The sequence below is a fragment of the Vigna radiata genome, chromosome 8 (assembly GCF_000741045.1).
Source record: "Vigna radiata var. radiata cultivar VC1973A chromosome 8, Vradiata_ver6, whole genome shotgun sequence".
Lineage (NCBI taxonomy): Eukaryota > Viridiplantae > Streptophyta > Magnoliopsida > Fabales > Fabaceae > Vigna > Vigna radiata.
In genome coordinates this window covers 43,721,812-43,741,858 of record NC_028358.1, presented here as the reverse complement: position 1 = coordinate 43,741,858, position 20,047 = coordinate 43,721,812, and the positions used below count along the sequence as shown (strand labels likewise).

Below are 20,047 nucleotides of genomic sequence, written 5' to 3'. Positions count from 1 at the left end.
GCTTTGCAGATGATAGAGGTCAGGTCAGAGCTTAAAGCAGCTCCATAGGACTGAGCATCTCACAGTTGTAGTAGTATGCTGGAGCCTTGAGGGAGAGAAGCATGCACAATGCAGAATGCAGATATCAGATATCAGATAGCAGATTGCAGATATCAGATTGCAGATGCAGAGGATCAATCATGTAATGTAACAGAACACTCCATATTAATAATAATAACATTTTTTGTCTGAAACATCTGAAAATGTGAAGAGAGAGATGCTCATACAGTTGTTTCTGTCTTGGGAGATGAACCAAATCAAAGATACCTCATACACCTCCACACACAACCAATCACAACATAAATATACACTCAAAGTAGAATGAATATTCAGCTCTATAAAATTTCACTTTTTTTTTCCTCCTTAACTCCTTTTGCTGGATTTAATTTTCAAAATCTATATTTGATATATTAACCACTGTTTTAATCAATGTTCCCAATTTTCAATTTTATTTATTTATTTGATTGAAAGAAAAATATATGAAAGTTAGGAAAAGAAATAATGACGATAACAATAGACTTTCTCTGCTGTAGTATGAAACCACGATCACTAAAGACAAATTCTATAGATACCTTGGAAGAAGTAATAACAAGGAAAAAGACAAGAGAAAAGTATACTATGAGAGGACTAGATAAAGAATAATATTGTATATTGTAAAAAGGGTCATACAAATTTATTTTATGAAACATGTAACATCACTTCATTTTATTTAATCGCTGGAATTTTCTTTTTATTTTTCAAATTACAGTAATATATATATTTTTTAATTTTAATGTGAAATTTCCCTACTATTTTTCGTCTTTATTATGTATGCTTAGTTTATTATTTTTAATTCTGTCTTTGGTGGGTACAATAATCTAAGTATCTAATTATAACATTAGGTTTTGGACATAATTGTAATAAACGGCGAAAATTTGTTGACATTATGTTAAATACATATATAATCGTAAAAAAAAAAAAAATATTTTCATGCCATCATATAAATAAAATATAATTTTTTAAAACTACTTTTTATATCAAAATTTAATTTGATAATGTTACCCTCATTCTAGCAAAATTGGTCCTTAATTTTTTTACAATGAATGTATTTAACATAAATATCAAAACTAATTTAAATGTTGCTATGATTCGGAATTAAGATTGAATTTGAAAAAAAAAAATGGTTTGATGGAGAAATAACCTTTATAAAGTTTTTTCTGAGAGATTTATAGAAGACAACAATTCAAGGAGTAGACTATAAATAATTAATTTTGAAACTATGAAAAATGTTGATTATTGCTTATCAAGTTTGCATATGAAGTAATTAATTTATAATAGAGAATTGTGACAAGAGTTAATTTAAAGACTTTTAAAGCACTGGGATACTCCACGATTATTTATCTTAATCTTCAATTTTTTTTCTACTATCACACAATACCATTAATATACTATTTATATTTATAGCTTACTTATGCTATTTATTAGTAAATTTAGACCATGCTAATATGATTATCATTTAAAAATTCTTATAATATGGACTTATTAAAAAAACACAAGAAAAGAATTAACTTTGTAATAAAAATAATACACTAAAGCAGATATTATTTTAGAAATGTGTATGAATAAAATCAGTGAAACAAAAAGGTTGAAGCTTTGAAATGTGGGGGTGCTGATGCAACACTACTACATTACACTCTTCTTAAAGCTTCCTCCAACACTTTATGCTTCGAACTGCATTTCCATATTCTCTTCTGCTTCCACTTGTTTAACAACAAAACCCATCATCGCCATCATTCATGCTTTCTTTCCTAATCACTTAGCTTAGAAACAATGCAAAGCTTCAACCCAACCGAATCAGAATCAACCTCGCCACTCTATTCCCACTCTTCCTTCATTCACCGGTAAATTGCATACTACAATCTGCAAGAACCATTCACATGCAGCAACAAGTGCTTGTGTTGATTTATTTTTCTTTTGGTATTACAAATATACAGTTTTGTAAAACAGAGTTTCTCTGTTTTTCTCTGTTCTGTAACAGGGGAAATGACGCCAACCCAAATCCCACGCGCTTCTCTGATCTTCAGCATTCTTTTCGGCTGCACGATGCTGTTGATTTAAGCTCAAGTTAATACTCTCTTTCGATGTCTTCACCAATATATAAACACACACAATGGTTCCTTCTCGGGTAGGAATTTTAATTTTTAACTATATTATATATCCAGATTCTGTGTTTGGTGCGAAGTCGAACAATATGGCTGTTGTTGCAAGCAACTTGCAGTGTGGGGCATTCAACACGGTACTGGTTCTTTCTCTCTTGTTTTCCTCTATAGTTAGACATGTTTTGTTCACGCGTGCCTTGTCTATTTTGGGTTTGGATGAAAATGTTTTTGTAGAACCTTGGAGGTGCAGAGTTTGCTTCGACGGTTGTAGGGTGTGTTGAGACAGAGTCTCAACACATGTATCAGAGAGGAAACAGTAGCGCCACCATGCCCATGGGGAACCAGTATGTTGAGAAATGGGCAGATGATAGCCAACACACTGAAGATACTTGCACAGACATCGACACCGATGATAAAAACCAAGTGGGTTTCCGAAAATTTATTTACTTGCTGTTACTGTTATGTATTTGAAATGGGAAGTCATTGTAAAGGCTTAAATGGGTTTTTGTCACTGACTTTTTCTTTTTCTTTTTCTTCTACTTTCTGTCTCTTTGTCACACCTACTTAATCAACTTGACTACTAAAAAGTATAACATCAGTTGGATATTTTGCATCTCTATCAGTATAAATGTTTTGTCCAAAAAGATGAAGACGTATGTGAATTGCCGATTTTAATGTATTTTTTGTTCAGTGTTTCTCTACCGTGTCTTGGGGCAATGGAGTTGGGGACGGGGCACTTGTAGTTGTGGACTCCCAGGATCAAAGTAAGACAAAGGTTAAACCTGAAGACCAGAAGGTTGTTTGATGCTTGTTTTGCTACCAAATCCTTTGTTTAGCATTTCCTGTTTCGTTGCTGATAGCTTTATTTTTGTGAATGCCTTCCTTTAGACCGTGCGTAGGCTAGCTCAGAATCGTGAGGCAGCTAGGAAGAGTCGGCTGAGGAAAAAGGTAAATTGCTCAAGGAAGAAGTTTATCCTAATCGTGAGCAGTTTATTGCTGAGTTTCATTATATAAGATAGTTTCAATGTTGCTAGTTTTTGTTTCTCCCTGAATGTGTAACAATCACTGGGAGTGAATTAACAAGTTCATTTTTCAGATAATTCTAAGAATCGTGTTAATGGAATATATTTGATTGGTATATATGGTATGATCATGAACAGGCATATGTGCAACAGTTGGAGAACAGTCGAGTCAGGCTTGCACAATTAGAACAAGAGCTTCAACGGGCACGGCAGCAGGTGTAAGATATTAAAGGTTTCTGGTAGATAATTTGCATCCATAACACAAATTTTCTGTTATCTTAATTGCTTTTTTATATGGGTTGCTACGTTATCCAGGGTGTTCTTATTGCCAATGGAATCACCGCTGATCGAGGACATTCAGTTGTTGGAAATGGTAATATAAAAGATTATTATTCATTTGTAGTGGCAGAACATTGGTAATTGACTATTGAGTAAATGTTTTCAAACTCAAAACTACGGCACTGTTTATATATGACAATGATTATTGTTTGAAGCTTCATCCATGGCTAAGAAAGAAGCTAAAATAGTTGATTTTATAGATACAACCTGTATACAGTAATTGGAAGGATAAATTTAACATTGAAATTGTAATAATATTGGTAGAATTGAAGCCTCAATGTAGGTGATAACATCAATCATCTGCTTGCCTAATTTTCTTTGATGCTTAAAAATGATAATGGCTGGGTAAGAAAAAAGGACTAGTTATTGCTATTTGTAATTTCATCCATACATATTGAATTGTAAGTATTTGACTTGGCTTAGGTTTGTAATATAAATTGTAATTTCATGAGTGACTATTCTTACAAATTAGGCAGTTGAATTTGATTTTGTGATGATTATTTTTATCCTTAAGGAGCTTTAGCATTTGACATGGACTATGCCCGATGGGTGGATGAGCATCAAAGGCTGATCAATGATCTAAGATCAGCTACAAATTCTCGAATGGGTGATAATGAACTGCATGTTCTTGTTGATGGAGTCATGGCACACTACGATGAATTATTCAGGTTGAAGAGCATAGGGGCAAAGGCTGATGTATTTCACATACTTTCTGGGATGTGGAAGACTCCTGCAGAAAGATGCTTCATATGGCTTGGTGGATTTCGTTCTTCTGAACTTCTCAAGGTGATTGATTATTTCAGATACTGAAATTTGGTGTCCATATAATATTCTGTTCTGTTGTTGATGACTGGTAGGCACATTTCTTTGGATAATCAGATAGTTAGAAACCAGCTTGAGCCATTAACGGAAGAGCAGTTGATGGGCATTTACAATCTGCAACAGTCTTCCCAGCAGGCTGAGGATGCATTATCACAAGGCATGGAAGCATTGCAGCAGTCTCTTTCAGATACACTTTCATCCTCCTCACAGGGATCCTCAGCTTCTGGAAATGTTGCTGAGTACATGGGTCAAATGGCAATTGCATTGGGCAAGCTTGCCACACTTGAGAGTTTCCTTCATCAGGTAATAACCTCACTAATCTTAGTCACAGCATCTCTAATACTAAAATTTAGAACTTATTGCAACATGATAATCTTTATTTGTAGTTTAAGTTCTCACTTTCAATAGTAAAATTCCACATTATGCTTATGAGTTTAGTTTCTATGTGCGGTTACTTTGCCAATTCTCAATATGAACACAACCCTTGAAAATTTGATAGAAATGTATTCACCAATTCTCACTATGAACACAACCCTTGAAAATTTGATGGAAATGTATTCAGAGAGTATAGATGTTTCCTTTTTCAGGCTGATCTCTTGAGGCAACAAACTCTACAACAGATGAGACGAATTCTGACCACCTTCCAAGCTGCGCGGGCACTACTTGTCATAAATGATTACGTTTCACGACTTAGAGCTCTGAATTCTCTATGGTTAGCGTGCCCTAGAGAGTACTAGGTGTCACACATTCAGAACTAATGTTATCTGAAACATGCTAATTATTGCACCTTGATTCCTACAACTTTTTAGCTATTGACAAATTTGTATATTATTGACATTCAAGGAAATATTTTTCTGTGTTATGCTTACACTACTCTTGAAAACAGATAGGTGTCACCTTTGCATCCTTTTATATGGAAAGAGAAAGCTCAACATTAAAATGCCAACAATATGATGTTTTTTTTAATAGAATAGAACAGAAAATTACATTAAACAATTTACATAAATTGTTTTACTCCCCTGTAATAACTAAGATCTGTACATAAATGAACAATAGTTGTACAAACTTTACACCCTTTATGTTGTGTAATTCTTCCACTAATGCAACATCATAATTGTATCCTATGCTACACCCACACACACACACATATATATATATATATATATATATATATATATATATATAATGATCGAGAAAGGATATTCAACTTCAATTTAGTACCAATTTGTCTAAGATTCTTCAATTCTTGTTATCCACTGGTCTATATACCTTTTTCCTGCTATTCATTTTTCCTGCCAAGAATCAACAATGTAACACTATTAAAATATTAATCTTTCCTTTAAACAATTTCATCATATTTAAAGTAGTCATGCAGATATAAAAAACTCTACCTGGTGTATGGATTTTTCTGGATGCAACTTGGGGAATGAACACCCCAGTACCCTTACCATTCTTCCACAAGTTCATAAGCCAAAGGGGTGGTGAACCAGAACCATGTCTTTCCCACAAACAAAAATTGCTTGGAGGTGGAGATGCCCAGCTAAATCTGAAATCTGACCTGGCTGAACCACCATCAGTAACATTAATGGGATTGAAAGTTCTTGTTTGTAGTAAATCTTCGTTATCTTCAGATGTCAATAGCAGAATCTGTCTCCTAATCTCTGCATAGAAAGTATCCTCTTCATATTCTGCCTCAGACATAACACTAGGATCTGAATTCATCTCCATGTGGGCTTATGTTGCTGAAGATGACGATTTGGGAGGTGAAAATAAAGGGCGTGTTGAGGTTTATGTATATAGATGGATGAACAAGATAGAACAGAGATTAGTTTGAAGTCAGTGTTGTGAAAATAGGCGTGGGTAAATCTGATATCCGTTAGTGTCCAAGTTGGAAGAATATGTCCATTTCGTACGTTAGCAAATGTCAGCTGCTTTAAATCATATGATGCAATCATTAAATCTATAAGCCAAACCAAATGGATCAGAACACACAACACAAGACATTTGTCAGTTAATTTGTAGCGACATAAATGGTCGTTATTCATCACCAAACATCAACATCAAGCATGCTTATGGTTTGGGTTACCTTACCATAAAAAAATTAAAATATCAAATTGTGCCATGTAACTTTCATAACCTGGAATTGTTTGTGATTCAAGCATTTGGTAGAAGTTAAATTAGAGTATCTTATTGGTGTTGCTTCACTTCTTATAACTACCTTTAAAAAATGGCTATCTTATATGCTGATATTTGGATAGCTGAAATTCTCATTACATTATTAACAAATAAACTAAACTTTTATCCAATCTATACGACTCTGCATATATTGTGATGAACACATTCTCAACACCAAGGGACCTATGAATGTGACACATATTCTGTATAAGATACTACTCTCTACACCCATAATTTAGTTGTGATATGGATTGGCTTGAAATTGCTCTCACAAATAACTCATTTTTCTTATTTAAATATTTTATGATGGAAAAAAAATAAAAAAATTAATAGTATTTTATAAGTACAGGAGATGTTTTATTTTATTATATTTACCTTATACTTGTCCACTTTTTTTTTTGTATAGTTTGTGGCATTTGAAAAGCAATTTGTAGCATTTACATTTGTCTTTTAAGTTTTTTTCTTTTTTTCTTTTTTCTAAAAGGAAGGGATTAAGTCTATAGTGTGTATATATATATATATATATATATTCTTTAATTTAAAATTAATCTGATACTTGATTTTAAATAAAATCTAATAACAATAAATTATTTTCATTATGAATAGAATATACATTATTTTTTTTCTCACTTAGATTATTTATCTAACATTTTTTTCATATCAAGCCTAATGTATTAACCATAATAAATTGTTTTGTTTCCCATTTCTCATACTTCACATTTTTCTATATAAAATAGTGAATGAATTTATAAATTACTAATCAATGTTCATATCTCTCCATTTCAACTTTTACTATACCTGAGTTGCATTTATCATTTCTATTGCTTTTGAAGGGACAGTCTTTGTTTTTATGGACAGATACAGTGTTTGAAACTAACATACATGATCAAATTATTGGAACTGAAATATCTTTTCTGAAAAAATGTATTGCCATTATTGTTATTTTATCCGTGGGCCATCTTGTAGTGTCTTTTTTGTTGGGCTTTGATGACACCAATTTCTAAAAAAAACTATAATCCAGGAATTCCAGCTTCAGGTAAAATTACATTTCAATAAATTTGAAGGTCTGAGATAATTCTTATTTATTTTGACAAATTTCATTCCAAAGATTTTACACACCTGAATATAATTGTAACCGAACAATAAAAAAGTTCTTACAATGGTAATTATAATTACAGTTGTTATAGTAAGCATCTTTGTTTCAATTCAAATTATTATCAACACAGAAAATGTTTATATCTGGTCCAGTATTAATGATATAAATTTCTTAAAATTAATATAGTATGAGTCATCTCAAACTAAGAAGTTAATACTAGAACTCTATTAATGATAGACCTATCATTAAAATCACTTCATCCTTTAATATCCCTATACTGTACTTTTGAAGGTGTTTGGATGTTTCACTTTAGAGTTACTCATTCTGATGTCTCACCCTACTCCACTCTATTGGAAGCAAAAAGTTACTTTCATGTTCCCGTTTGATATAAAATCTATGAATTTCCATGTTACTTTTAACAAAATAGATCCTACTCACATATAAAATTGCTCAAAAATTTACGTGTCGAATTGAGTAATCGTGACCTTGTTCACATATCTCTAAGTATTTTCTTTGCTTTTTTGTTTATTTTTAAGTATATTATAAGTACTTATCTCAATGAACTAATTGGAACACTTGTCACACTCTAACACTTTTTGTATTGGCTAGTAATGATCCGACACCCGCATTGTATCTTACACAATAATAATTCTGGTTGACAATTTTATTAATTTTAAACCATTATTGTAATACTCACAAGCAAAAGAAAGTCAATATAAGAAGACAAATATTTAAATTGTTGACAAAGCACATTATTTCTGAAGTATATATGTGTTACATACAACTCTTACGTCTCCCTCTGGGTTTTTATATAGTCCTTCAAAATTGGAGTTTCATTTTCAAATTTTGAACTCTAAAATAGTATCATTCCGTTCTTGAAAATAAGAAAAGTGAAGAAGAAGATGCATGTATGTAACTAAAAAGGTTAGCATGATTCATGGACAAGGAAGAATAATGTTTCTTTTTTGAAGATAAAATGAAAAGAAAAAGACTGGCAATAAGGTCTGACTTATTGAAGTCCCTAGGATATTGAAGGTTCACCGAGGAGCAAGTTCAATGGATATCCTGAAAATGGGTAACCCTAACTCATCACCACAAACTAACTTCAATGATCACTCTATGAAATATCTAGAATAAGTTATATTAATTCAACTTCTTATAATGTGTGATGTCTCCTTATTGCTCCTGAAATTGTGTTAATGGGAGGCAACCTAAAGTTAGCCCCTAATGTTTGCATGCCACTAAGCTCACTTGTTTCTTTGAAATGTCAACAATGTCATGCTACTTATTTCTTCCTCCTTGCCCTACATGCTCATAAGTGATTCCTCAACAGAAGCATAAACAGTTTCAATTTTGACATTTCTTTCCTCTTCTTATGCATACTTAAACTTTGTATGTTTAGAAGGAACAAGAGATTTCCCATCACCTCTTGTTAATGGAATGTAAGGGTGAGTTAAAGAAACATGTTTTGAAAAACTTTTGTTATTTCCCATGGTAAAGGTAATAAGAGCTGTTAAAAGAATATGGCATATGCATAGTTACATGAACATGGCTGAAGTACTGTGAGAATGAACCCTGCATCTAACAACCAAAAAAAAGGATCAAAAGTCAAACATCAGCGTCTGAGGCGTAATCATGGCACATCCTATTTAGACGTTCTGATTCTGTTTAATTAGCTGCTGATTGGGTAATTTAACAGTAATGTGTGCACTAAAACTGACAAAATGGATTGTTCACTTACCTAATGTCGGTAGGAAAAACTTTTCTCAATCTTTTAACAGATTTTTTAAGTAAGCCTGAAGCAAATCAAACATAAAAAGAATGTTTAGTGAGTTTAATTGGAGTTAAAAGTTTAAAGTGAGAGCCTCCACTGCATTTTGAAAAGTGGATTGGTCTATTTGCAAACTCTGACACGCACCAATCAGCCACTTTCCTAGAACTTGTTAATGTGAAGGTGTGTCTTTTTAGGTTGATGCTTCCCAATTAGGCAGTGAAAATAGGAGGCGCATTGAAGATTTGGCTGACCCTCCACATGTGAATTCACGTGGAGACATGTGTCCAATTCCACCTGCCATGAAAACATTCATTCATCCTTTCTCCACTCCTTACAGTGCCTTTTTCACCTTTTCAGTTCCACTCATTTTTTTATATATATATATAAGCAAAGAATGGCATGAGGTTGCAAAGTGTAAAACCAGTCACCGAAAATCTATTCATTCCTTGCTTTCTTTCTTTCCTTCTTTTCTTTCAGCCTCTTCTTACATCCCAAGAAAAATAATGGCTACTCTTACCTCAAACGTATACCTTAGCCCACAATACAATGTTCCCAAAGACCATCATCTACCTCATGGTTGTGTAGTTGAGGAAATATCAGGGCTTATTAGAGTTCACAAAGATGGATACGTGGAACGACCACAAGTTCTTCCATGTGTCACTGCTAGTACTATGAGTCCAGAGCTAAATGTGACATCTGGAGACATGGTCATTGACAGTGCCACGAACACATGGGCACGTTTTTACGTTCCAATTTGCCAACACGAGTTGCCATTGCTTGTTTATTTCCACGGTGGAGGCTTTTGTGTTGGGTCAGCAGCATGGAGTTGCTACCATGATTTCCTTGCAAGGCTATCTGCCAAAGTGGGGTGTGTGATTATGTCAGTGAACTATCGATTGGCCCCAGAAAACCCTCTTCCAGCACCCTATGACGACGGATTAAGGGCCCTAATGTGGGTGAAGCAACAAATGCTATATGAACAACACAACATGGGTAGTGGTAGTAACAGTGAATGGTGGACTACAAAGTGTAACTTCTCCAGTGTCTTCTTGGGCGGGGACAGTGCTGGTGCTAACATAGCCTACAACGTTGCCACAAGGGTAGCTGCATGTGATGGTGCTGCTTTAAGGCCTTTGAGTCTGAAAGGTCTTATTTTGATACAACCCTTTTTCGGTGGGGAAGTGAGAACAGGTTCTGAGAAATGCATGGCTCAATCATCGGGTTCTGCTTTGAACTTGGCAGCATCTGACACTTATTGGCGCTTGGCGTTACCCTGTGGTGCGAACCGTGACCATCCGTGGTGCAACCCTTTGGTGAAAGTGAAGTTGGAGCAGTTGAAGGTCTTGCGTACCTTGGTGTGCATCTCGGAGATTGATATATTGAAAGATAGGAACTTGGAGTTTTGTGATACTTTGGTGAGAGCAGGGAAAAGGGTTGAGTTTGAGCTGTTCAGAGGTGTTGGACATGCGTTTCAGATTTTGAGTAAGTCTCAGATATCCAAGAACAGAACCATGGAAATGATGGCTCGTGTTAAATCCTTCATGGCTCTCTGATTCTCTGTTTCACTGTGTATATAAAATTAATTCACTCTTCTGCAAATCAAACTGCCTATTGTAAATTTCTAAATCTTCAACAACTGTACTATATATAATGGAATCATTTCTCAGAGGTAATGAATGATATTGTATATACACAGTTGTCCTCGATTTAATTTGAAGAAAAATGTGACTAAATAACTTTTATTATGAATTATTGGTATAGTTTTCTTTTTATTTTAAGATGATTGATTTAAAATTTTAATTGAAACAATTATCTATGATGAGATTGTTAATCTCACTGTTATTTGAGGTAAGTTGGAAAACTCAAGTTACTTAACTTTAATTTTAGAAGAGAAATGGATGGGTAATATTGATACCTAAATGATATTTGCACACACTCAAAATACTCTTAAAAATGAGTTTTCAAGTGTAACAAAATATTTTCCGAAATGGATACACTATTTATGCAGAGATTTTCCTTCAAAATATCCATGTATAACTGCGTCTGGTGAAAAAATTCAATGGGATGTCATACTACGAGAGCTTAACTACACTTGCTAATGGACAATAGAAAATTAATGTTTAATGCACCGAAAGTGAACTATAAATCAAACTAATTTTACTTGAATTTAAATTCAAGAATATTATTGGGAAATTGCCCTTTGTTTATTTTCACATCTTGCATTAAAAGTTAGTCTTACAACTGTATCTGTTACCCAGTATCTAATCAAAGACAGAAATCCTTAATTGAAATTTATTCAAAGCAGGTATAAGTTTTAGTTTCCAACATTTTGTGCTATTTTTAAATCTGTAATAATTTTAATCTTTTTAATTTTTGTCAATATAAATAATGAACTTTAATTAGTTACTAGCATTTATCAATATATAAACACAAAAAATTAAAATCATGTTGTCATATTTGATAAGACAGATCCATAGCCCCATGCCCCCTAATCTAAAACTTGTTAATAATGATGGGTTAAAGAAACATGAGAATTGTGATAACTTCCCATGTGAATTCCCGTGATGTGTGGCAACATTTCATGATCACTTAAGCTACACTTTCTCACTTCAGACAAGCTAAATTGATGGTTTATTGTAAATCATGAACATTCTGATTCAACCGTGAATTTTTACCGACAAATTTATTTTTGTAAATTTTGAAATATTTTACGTCAAAAATATATTGTTTGAATAATTTTTTATAGGAAATTAAAAATCTTCTAATTTTTGGAACAGATCTTCCTTTTTGGTAAATTGGGCTCAGTCTTTGTGGTTTACCTGTTTATAGTCTGATAACATTCTCTTTTCATTTTAATTTCTTTCGACAAAATATTTAAAATATCTGAAGTCCTTTTGATTTTTCACTTGATTAAACAAACACAGCGATTAAATGTTTAAAACAGTACGAGTACGATGAAGCAAATAAAAAGAATTCATACCCATATGGGTGCAAGTGCCCTGATTAAAATAAAAAAGCCAAGAGAAGAAAGAAGGCTCAGGAGCTATGCAGGCCCCTGATGATGGTGTGCTTCGATAATGTTTGAAAAAATGCAATTCATTTCCCAGAATTACAACAAGGGACAACAACAAAGAATCTATGAATAATACAACCAAGAAAAAAAAAACACAAAAATATATAGAAATTAGCATATAATGGAAACTAAATCACATCAATTGTCAATCACTAGTTACTCAGATAGATAACCCATTCAACTATGACTGAAAAGCGCTAAACATAACTATGCAGTGTTACTTGTGATAGTTGGAAATATTACATCTCTTCTTGACGTTTTCAACCTAAATGCGTGTTGAACCATTCCTGCCTAGCTAGACATCATGACATGATCAATTGCCTGTAGTGCTTGGTTGGAGAAAAATCGCACATCAACATCAGGATCCTCACTGAGCTCAACCAGGCATGGACGGATAGTCTTCTCGACCACCTGAATGGCAAGGATGTTCGCAGTAAGAGTTGAAGACAAACAATCAAGCAAAGATGAACAGAGAATGGAAAACACAAGTATGATACTTACAGACTGATCAACGATGGGGAATATGGACTCTAATACTTTTGCCACATTGAACTTTATGTTGGGCACTCTATAAGGGAGAAAATGGAAGTAAATATGAATCAGAACAACTGTATTGACTCGTCCACTATGGTATGTACCCAGCATTCAAAAGGTAAAAAATACCGGTCTTTTGAAGCAGCAACAACCACCGGTAACAACTTTGAACATGTGATTTCAGGCCCCATTACAGGAGCAAGCAGAGAGATAGCACGAAGAATAGTCATCCGATACAAATAGTGTGGATTGCTGCTCATCTCCAAAACCTGTTCCAAACATTCCATATTGATACCGAAGTTGCATTTAGGAAAACAGAGAAGGTAATACCATATTGAAAACAAACATTTCAATGAAAACTTTCTTCAGACCCGGAATAGGTAGGAACCTAAAAAAAGCCCAGACGACAACCTTACAGTGAAAACTCGAAAAGGGCTGCTGGACAAAACTCAGGAGAGACAGTGCCTAAACAGGGAAAACAACAAAACAACCCAAGTATATTGATTGTTCAACAGAACTTCAATATATCTGGTTACATCAGATTACAAGATGATAATCATCTACGAAGATCTTAAATTTGAGCTTGGTCTAACTCAAAAAAGGTGAGGATTGTCCATGCCTTTATAAGCCCTATTTTCGTCATATCTATAATCAAGGTGTGATATCATTAGAGCTCAGAAACATGCACAGATCCATGCATTATTGAACTGCAGTTTAGTAATATTTGGTTTGGACTAATATCAGGACTTCACCATCTGTAGAGGCCAAACAAACAATTTATAGATAAACTGTTTTTTCCTAATTTTAGATAAATCCAGAGGTGAGTTTGTAATGAAGTTCATGACTGATGACCTTTTCTTACATCATCTTTAATCAATGACAGATGATTCCTATTATTTCAGTATTTTGGAAAATAAAATGCTGTGCTTAAAGTGAAACAAACCAAGATGATCGCAGGCTTATTTGAGCTCAACCTAATAGTGGAAGATTTTGCACCCTGTCCCCAAGTCCACTTCCGATGACACATGAGCAAGTTTTGTATTCCAGGAATCCAATTGAAGACAAGCAAGGTATCCATTTCTAATGATATTGTTGCAGTATTTTCTAAAATTTATTTTTTTAAAGAAAAAAAAATGAAACCAAATCAAACTAAAAAAGGTATAGAAGTCAACTACTGCCAGAATGAACATAAAGACATGCACACATACACATAGAAAAATTAATATTTTGACACGTATATATATATATATATAGGTGTCTCATGCCATTAACAAATGATAGATGAACCTGAGGTATTATGTGCTGCATTGCCCACTCAGGACCAAATTCCTCAGCAAGGCGTTTCAAGTTGTTAGCAGCTGCTTCACGAATTGAATGAACCTACAATAACGAAGGCGGTTAATGAAAGTAGTCACATGCAATGTTATTCCCAAAAAGCACACACCGGCAAGGAAATGGATAGCACAAACCTTATCCTGCAACCATTGCATGCAAAGAGCACCAAGCTTGTCATCAAAAAACCCAACCCCCAACTGACTTGCCAATAAGGGTATATATTCTATAATTGCAAGCCGGACCCTCCAATGCCTATCCTCAGCAAGCTCAACAATGGCTGGTAATAAAGATTGGGATAACAGATCAATTCCGATAACCTGCAAGAATAAAAGATTGATCAAAATGTATTTGCATTCTAGAATTAAAGATAGCTGCAGACATAAGAGAAAAAGGTTGCCAAAGAAATATAGAGTATTCTGAAAATGAAAAAGTAACTGAAATAAATTATAACAACCTGATTCACTTGATCAAGCTTGCTGATAATATTCAGGCGGACATCAGGAAATTCATCCTTCAAAAGTGAAAGGAAAATAGGAAGAAGCTGCTCAATTGTTGCTTCCTGCAATAATGACAAGGTAGAACTGAGACTAATATTTGCATCAAAACTATTACAATAATGACTAGCCCAAAAAATAGATTTTTTGGACCATTATTTTATCAGAGAAAAGAAGGATACAAATTTCTGGGAGAGAGGAGTACAGAAGGTACCTCTATACGAGGGACAAAAGGCAGATAATAGTTACCACAAGGTAACACAAGCAGTCAAGCACAAGAAATAGATTAATTTGTTAGATCCTGAATTATTTTAGAATTTTTTTAAATAGGATGCTATTACTTTGGACGTTTGTAATTAGATACTGAACTTATAAATCATTTTTAACTTGGATGAGTAGATTGGCTGTTTCCATCAATGGCAAAATATGAGAAACAAACAAAGAATGACGAGAGAGTGATAACACTCGTGAAGTTTATGACTCTAGGATACCCAGATACTGCAGTAAGTCTAGATTTGGCAGTAAGGCTCTTTCTTTAAAATTCAATCATGAACTATTGTACAAGCCAATCAAACCTGCAAAGGACCTCTTTCACTATATAATTGATTAAAATTAATGGCCTATACGAACAGTCTCAATTGTGGAAAGTGTAAAACATAATCAAGTATTCTATGACCCAAAACTTCAACTGATGTCCTCACTCCTGAACTCAATTTAGGCTGTGTTGTGCATGACAATATGCATTTGGCCCAACTCACTTGAAATAATCACCCCCTTTTTTTGCAACTTTCTAACAGAACTCCTGAGAGGGGAAATGAGAGATTTCCGGGGGAAAATAAGTTTTACCGAAACTTTCATAAAAGAAAATATTACTCCTTTGAATAGCCCCAAGCACATAACAGGCTTCACCTTCATGATATGGATAGTACATATTCCTGTCTAGGGCATAATAACTACGGAAACTGCTATTGGATACTTACATACCTTTCCTAAGACTGGTGCCATTCCCATTATCACTGAAGCCAAAGCAGAACGGACATGCTGTGAAGAATCTGATGACAATTCCTGCAAAAGTAAATCCCAAGAATTTACACATGTACATATAAATTCAGCATACTGAATTGTACAACCAAAACCAAGGAAAGCCTCTAAACTGTAATTTTTAAATGTGTTAGAATTCCTTTTTCAGAGACGCATACCTTCACACAAGGAAGAATATGCTGAATTGAAAGATCTGGATTTAAAATCCGACAAAATTTGGTCACTTTTCCAGCAGCTGCTATTCGTACTTCGGCCTCATTGTCTCGGAGCAATCGCACATAAGCCGGTACCAATTCCGTTCTTCACAAACAGTAGTTACAAAACAAAATCTTAATAGAAATAAATATATTGCTTTGGATTCAGAGTTTGGCCTTAGTAAAACAAAGAGAAAATCAATATAGAAATCGCATGATTTAGTGTATCATATCATGAATGAATTTGAACCCTCTTCTGTTTAACAGAAATAGGAGAATCCTACCTAATAAATCTAACCATTTATCACATTTATTATTAAAGCTAACTATTGAAATAAAAACAAATTAAAATTATAAAGATATGGGAGCCTACTTTAGTGGGATAATAGGTTTGTTAGTTTTCATTTCAACTGTATATATTAAGTAATAAACAAAATAATAATTAAAATTTATTAAATATGACTTCTCCTGTTAATCACGAACGGGAGAGGATCCAGATCCTATCATGAATATCCAAAATACCAGCTAGTGAACTGCATTCATAAGTCTTAATACAATTTGTTCACATAACATCATAATCATAGAAAGACTCGCGGCATATGTAATATTCACCAAAATAATAATAATAGTAGTTTATACCTGGTAGGTTCAGGGCCTACAGCTTCACAAAGTTCATACAACTGATTTGCAACCATGTAACGCACACGCCAAGACTTGTCCTATCCACAATGAAATTAAAATCACGTAAATAACACTGTAAAGACGTACAAATGCAAGAGACTAAATAGCTAAGCATACATTTGGGAGTTGGAAAGGAAAGATTTAAAATGAAATATAGATTTAGTTTGTAATTTACTTTAGCAAGGGTAAGATTAAATTATGATTTACTCTACCATGTTTAGATGTTCAAATAAACATGAAATGATAAAAAAGAAAATGATTTTAAACTTCCATAAATTTACTAATCCCTACCTTTGTCTTACAAAATTTGCATTTAGACAACGAAAGTTGTTTCAATTTTCCTTTCACTTTAGCAAATCAAAAAAGGTAATTTTTACTTTATTTCGCCCTTTCCTATCACATACCTGGGAGAAGTTCACAATAACAGGTAGAATATGTGCAACACAATCTTGTGGCTCCAATAGTTTACCTAGAGCAGCACAGCCCTCCACAGCCAACAATCTAACAGAATCTTGATCTGATCCAAGATTACAAGAGCAAATTAAAAAAGTAAAGCAAATTCAGGAGACTCTACAACAAAATCTCATGGTCGATGAACTAGAGAAATGACACACTTTCTACCAAAAAAAACAAAAATATGTATTCACTTACCATCTTGAGTTAGATCCTCAAAAATTGACATGACATCAGCCTTCAAATGAGCATATTCAACAGTTGCAGCAAATTTACCAAGATTTGATGCAGCCGACCTTCTAACCATAGGCATGTCATCCTGACATAACTGACTGTATATTGATCTCAACTCTGTTTTTGCTGTTTCTGGTGCACTAGGGTATGCAATATGAAATAGCCCACATGCAGAGACTCGAGCAGTAAACCATTCACCTGCTGCTAATCTCTGAACAAAAAAGTAATAGCATGAATTGGACAGAATGTGAATTCAGCAACAACAAAAAGTTATAAACGCAGATCCATTAACCAACCAGTTTCCCATTAAGTATCAGGTTATTCACGTGATAGAAGTTTTTCAAACTCCCATGAAAGAAAAAGTAAAATTAATACGATAATTGGATTCACTTCAAACCATCAGTGAAATGAAAAATTGTCAGATATAATAAACATTAACTGACCTTCACTAATGGTATAAAATATTCAACTAAATCACTCTCCCTCATCTGAGATCCAATTCTACAAAGTGATTCCACAGCTTTATCTCTTACACAGGTCTCCTCAACAGTGCTAAGTGTCTCCAGCGGTGGCAGCAACACACTAGCATGTTCCACTCCCCCAACATAAGGAATGAAAACTCCCAACTCTTCTGCCATTGCAAGAAGTACCTCATCGTCATCATCGTTGTTTTCACTCAAAAAGGGAATTAATTCTCGACGGGTTCGCTCCTCCCCAAGTGCCCGTGCAATTGTTGATAGCCTGCGAATTGAGTTTAACCGCAGCTGAATGTCATCATTTTTCAACTCATCTATAAGCACTGCTATTGGATAGAGTGGTTCATCCGCCATAGACATTTTGCTTTGTTCCCGATATTTCTGGTAGAATCAGCAAATCAATCAAAGTACAGTTATTAGTGCACCCAACATCAAATACTAATACATCAACAAGCCAGCATTAATTAAATGTATAAATCATTATAACTTAAAACTTGAACTCCATCTTAATTAACTAATTCCATAACATTATTTCACCCAATTGTCTTCAGCTTTAGTTAAATGTATAAACCATTAAAACTTAAAAACTTTGAACTTGGAACTCCATCTTAATTAGGTAATTCCATACACATTACTTCACCAAATTTTTTCAGCTTCATTTAAAGTAAAGCATATGAAACCAAGTCAAGAGTTTAACAGCAGGCAAGTAGCAACTGCTAGTTCAAATTGCATGCTTAGTGTGCATGCGCCCGAGCACAGCTATAAGATTCAACTAAATTTACGTAGGGTTTTGCAACTTAAAAGACATAGTGCGCCATCTAAAACATGTCAAAAGTTCATAAAATCAAAATAATTGAAAATCCGATATCAAAATATTCAGTGGAAAATAGAAAGAAAGAAACCTAGTGTGGCAAATCAAGACAGAAGAGCAAAACATTGTACCGTGTGGAGTGAAAGTGTCAATATCTTTCGACTTCACGAGCTACCGAAAAGCAAAGATGGAGAAATTGCGACCTTCTTCTAGTAAATAGTTGGATATAGTTGAAAAAGAATCTCAAAAAAGCATCACTGCAAGGTCCTATGCATGAACACTGGAAACCCTAAGACCATTGAAGAAAGAGGAAGAAGACCATAGAGGGAAGCAACGTGGTCGCACACAAAAATGGCATTAGAATCACCTATGCTCGTCTGAGTTTAACTTTAAAACGGTGCGTTCGTAAGTTCACTTTTTTTATTTACATTTTTGCAACGAAGATATTCAAAAAAATATATTATTCCCTCCCATATTGTGTGGTATTTTAGAAGAAAAAAAATCTAATTTTTCATGACCATATATTAAATATTCATTCTGTTATACTCATCATTAGTTGAACTTAGAAAAAGAAAATAACAGGACACAATTTGATTATTATAAAAATATTAAGGGATGTATATATATAATAATTTTTGAAAATATATTTTTATTGAAAAGTATAACAGGTTTTTAATGATTTCCGACGACACTTTAATGTATGTGAAAAATTTAAAAGGCACAAAACCAAACAGGAAGCAATAATTAAGGGATGTTAATTATAGCATTTTGTTTGGATATTTAATAGAAGAAAAAACGGAAATACAATAAGTAAAAAGGCAAAAATTATGTTATTTTCATAAATAAAAAATAACTGTGAAAGAAATAAAAAATATTTTAATTGAGTAAAAGAATAGTTGATAATAAATAGAGTAATAAATCAATTGTATAAAAATGTTACTGATTAAAAACTTAATTTTGCTTCTACTTCGTATCATTAATAGGAAAGAAAGTGTTGTACATATAAGATCACCAAAAAAAAATCCTTATTACTTCTTCACTCAAATAAACTATAAAAAACTGAAATATCACCACCACCAAAAACATACATAAGTAATTCATTTTTTACTTAGTTTAATAAAAAAGTTTAGTTTTGTTTCAGTAAGTTATAACCATTGTTAATTTCTAACATAGTTACCAAATTTTTATTTCAAGTTTATCTTATAAATTATTTGATCGTACTGTATTAAGATTTATCAAAATAACAACAACGGAAACTCAAATATTTTTTATATTAGAGTACAACTTTTGTTTTAATCTTTTAATAGTATTAAATA

The 20,047-nt window shown here is 33.4% G+C and overlaps 4 protein-coding genes across 4 annotated transcripts; 2 read left to right on the top strand and 2 right to left on the bottom strand.

The window, feature by feature from the left end:
• Positions 1-1,683: 1,683 nt before the first annotated feature.
• Positions 1,684-5,220, top strand: LOC106771585 (transcription factor TGA2.3). Its single transcript, XM_014657576.2, has 11 exons — positions 1,684-1,919; positions 2,057-2,142; positions 2,241-2,314; positions 2,412-2,600; positions 2,869-2,973; positions 3,066-3,125; positions 3,338-3,415; positions 3,515-3,572; positions 4,053-4,324; positions 4,418-4,663; positions 4,948-5,220. Exons 1-11 carry the CDS (start codon positions 1,849-1,851, stop codon positions 5,095-5,097), a joined length of 1,389 nt encoding a protein of 462 aa, XP_014513062.1. The 5' UTR covers positions 1,684-1,848; the 3' UTR covers positions 5,098-5,220.
• A 123-nt stretch (positions 5,221-5,343) lies between these two features.
• LOC106771586 lies at positions 5,344-6,292 on the bottom strand. The gene is made up of 2 exons (XM_014657578.2): positions 5,752-6,292; positions 5,344-5,652 (listed from the first exon to the last, which is right to left on the bottom strand). Exons 1-2 carry the CDS (start codon positions 6,086-6,088, stop codon positions 5,600-5,602), a joined length of 390 nt encoding a protein of 129 aa, XP_014513064.1. The 5' UTR covers positions 6,089-6,292; the 3' UTR covers positions 5,344-5,599.
• Positions 6,293-9,449: 3,157 nt separating this feature from the next.
• On the top strand, positions 9,450-11,126 carry LOC106771583 (probable carboxylesterase 6). Its single transcript, XM_014657575.2, has one exon. It carries the CDS (start codon positions 9,684-9,686, stop codon positions 10,956-10,958), a length of 1,275 nt encoding a protein of 424 aa, XP_014513061.2. The 5' UTR covers positions 9,450-9,683; the 3' UTR covers positions 10,959-11,126.
• Positions 11,127-12,562: 1,436 nt separating this feature from the next.
• LOC106771582 (serine/threonine-protein phosphatase 2A 65 kDa regulatory subunit A beta isoform) lies at positions 12,563-19,107 on the bottom strand. The gene is made up of 13 exons (XM_014657574.2): positions 18,863-19,107; positions 17,888-18,301; positions 17,409-17,655; positions 17,162-17,274; positions 16,716-16,795; positions 16,041-16,182; positions 15,826-15,906; positions 14,802-14,906; positions 14,482-14,664; positions 14,300-14,392; positions 13,142-13,281; positions 12,980-13,046; positions 12,563-12,889 (listed from the first exon to the last, which is right to left on the bottom strand). Exons 2-13 carry the CDS (start codon positions 18,278-18,280, stop codon positions 12,770-12,772), a joined length of 1,764 nt encoding a protein of 587 aa, XP_014513060.1. The 5' UTR covers positions 18,281-18,301; positions 18,863-19,107; the 3' UTR covers positions 12,563-12,769.
• Between the last annotated feature and the right edge of the window lie 940 nt (positions 19,108-20,047).

Coding starts and splice junctions, on each gene's coding strand:
- LOC106771585 (XM_014657576.2), top strand. CDS start 1,849: ATGCAAAGCTTCAACCCAACCGAATCAGAATCAACCTCGCCACTCTAT. Junction 1,920..2,056: donor CACTCTTCCTTCATTCACCG/GTAAATTGCATA, acceptor GTTCTGTAACAG/GGGAAATGACGCCAACCCAA. Junction 3,416..3,514: donor TTCAACGGGCACGGCAGCAG/GTGTAAGATATT, acceptor TACGTTATCCAG/GGTGTTCTTATTGCCAATGG.
- LOC106771583 (XM_014657575.2), top strand. CDS start 9,684: ATGTGTCCAATTCCACCTGCCATGAAAACATTCATTCATCCTTTCTCC.
- LOC106771582 (XM_014657574.2), bottom strand. CDS start 18,280: ATGTCTATGGCGGATGAACCACTCTATCCAATAGCAGTGCTTATAGAT. Junction 14,907..15,825: donor TGGCACCAGTCTTAGGAAAG/GTATGTAAGTAT, acceptor TCATTATTGCAG/GAAGCAACAATTGAGCAGCT. Junction 12,890..12,979: donor TCCCCATCGTTGATCAGTCT/GTAAGTATCATA, acceptor CTTGCCATTCAG/GTGGTCGAGAAGACTATCCG.
- LOC106771586 (XM_014657578.2), bottom strand. CDS start 6,088: ATGGAGATGAATTCAGATCCTAGTGTTATGTCTGAGGCAGAATATGAA. Junction 5,653..5,751: donor CAGAAAAATCCATACACCAG/GTAGAGTTTTTT, acceptor GATTCTTGGCAG/GAAAAATGAATAGCAGGAAA.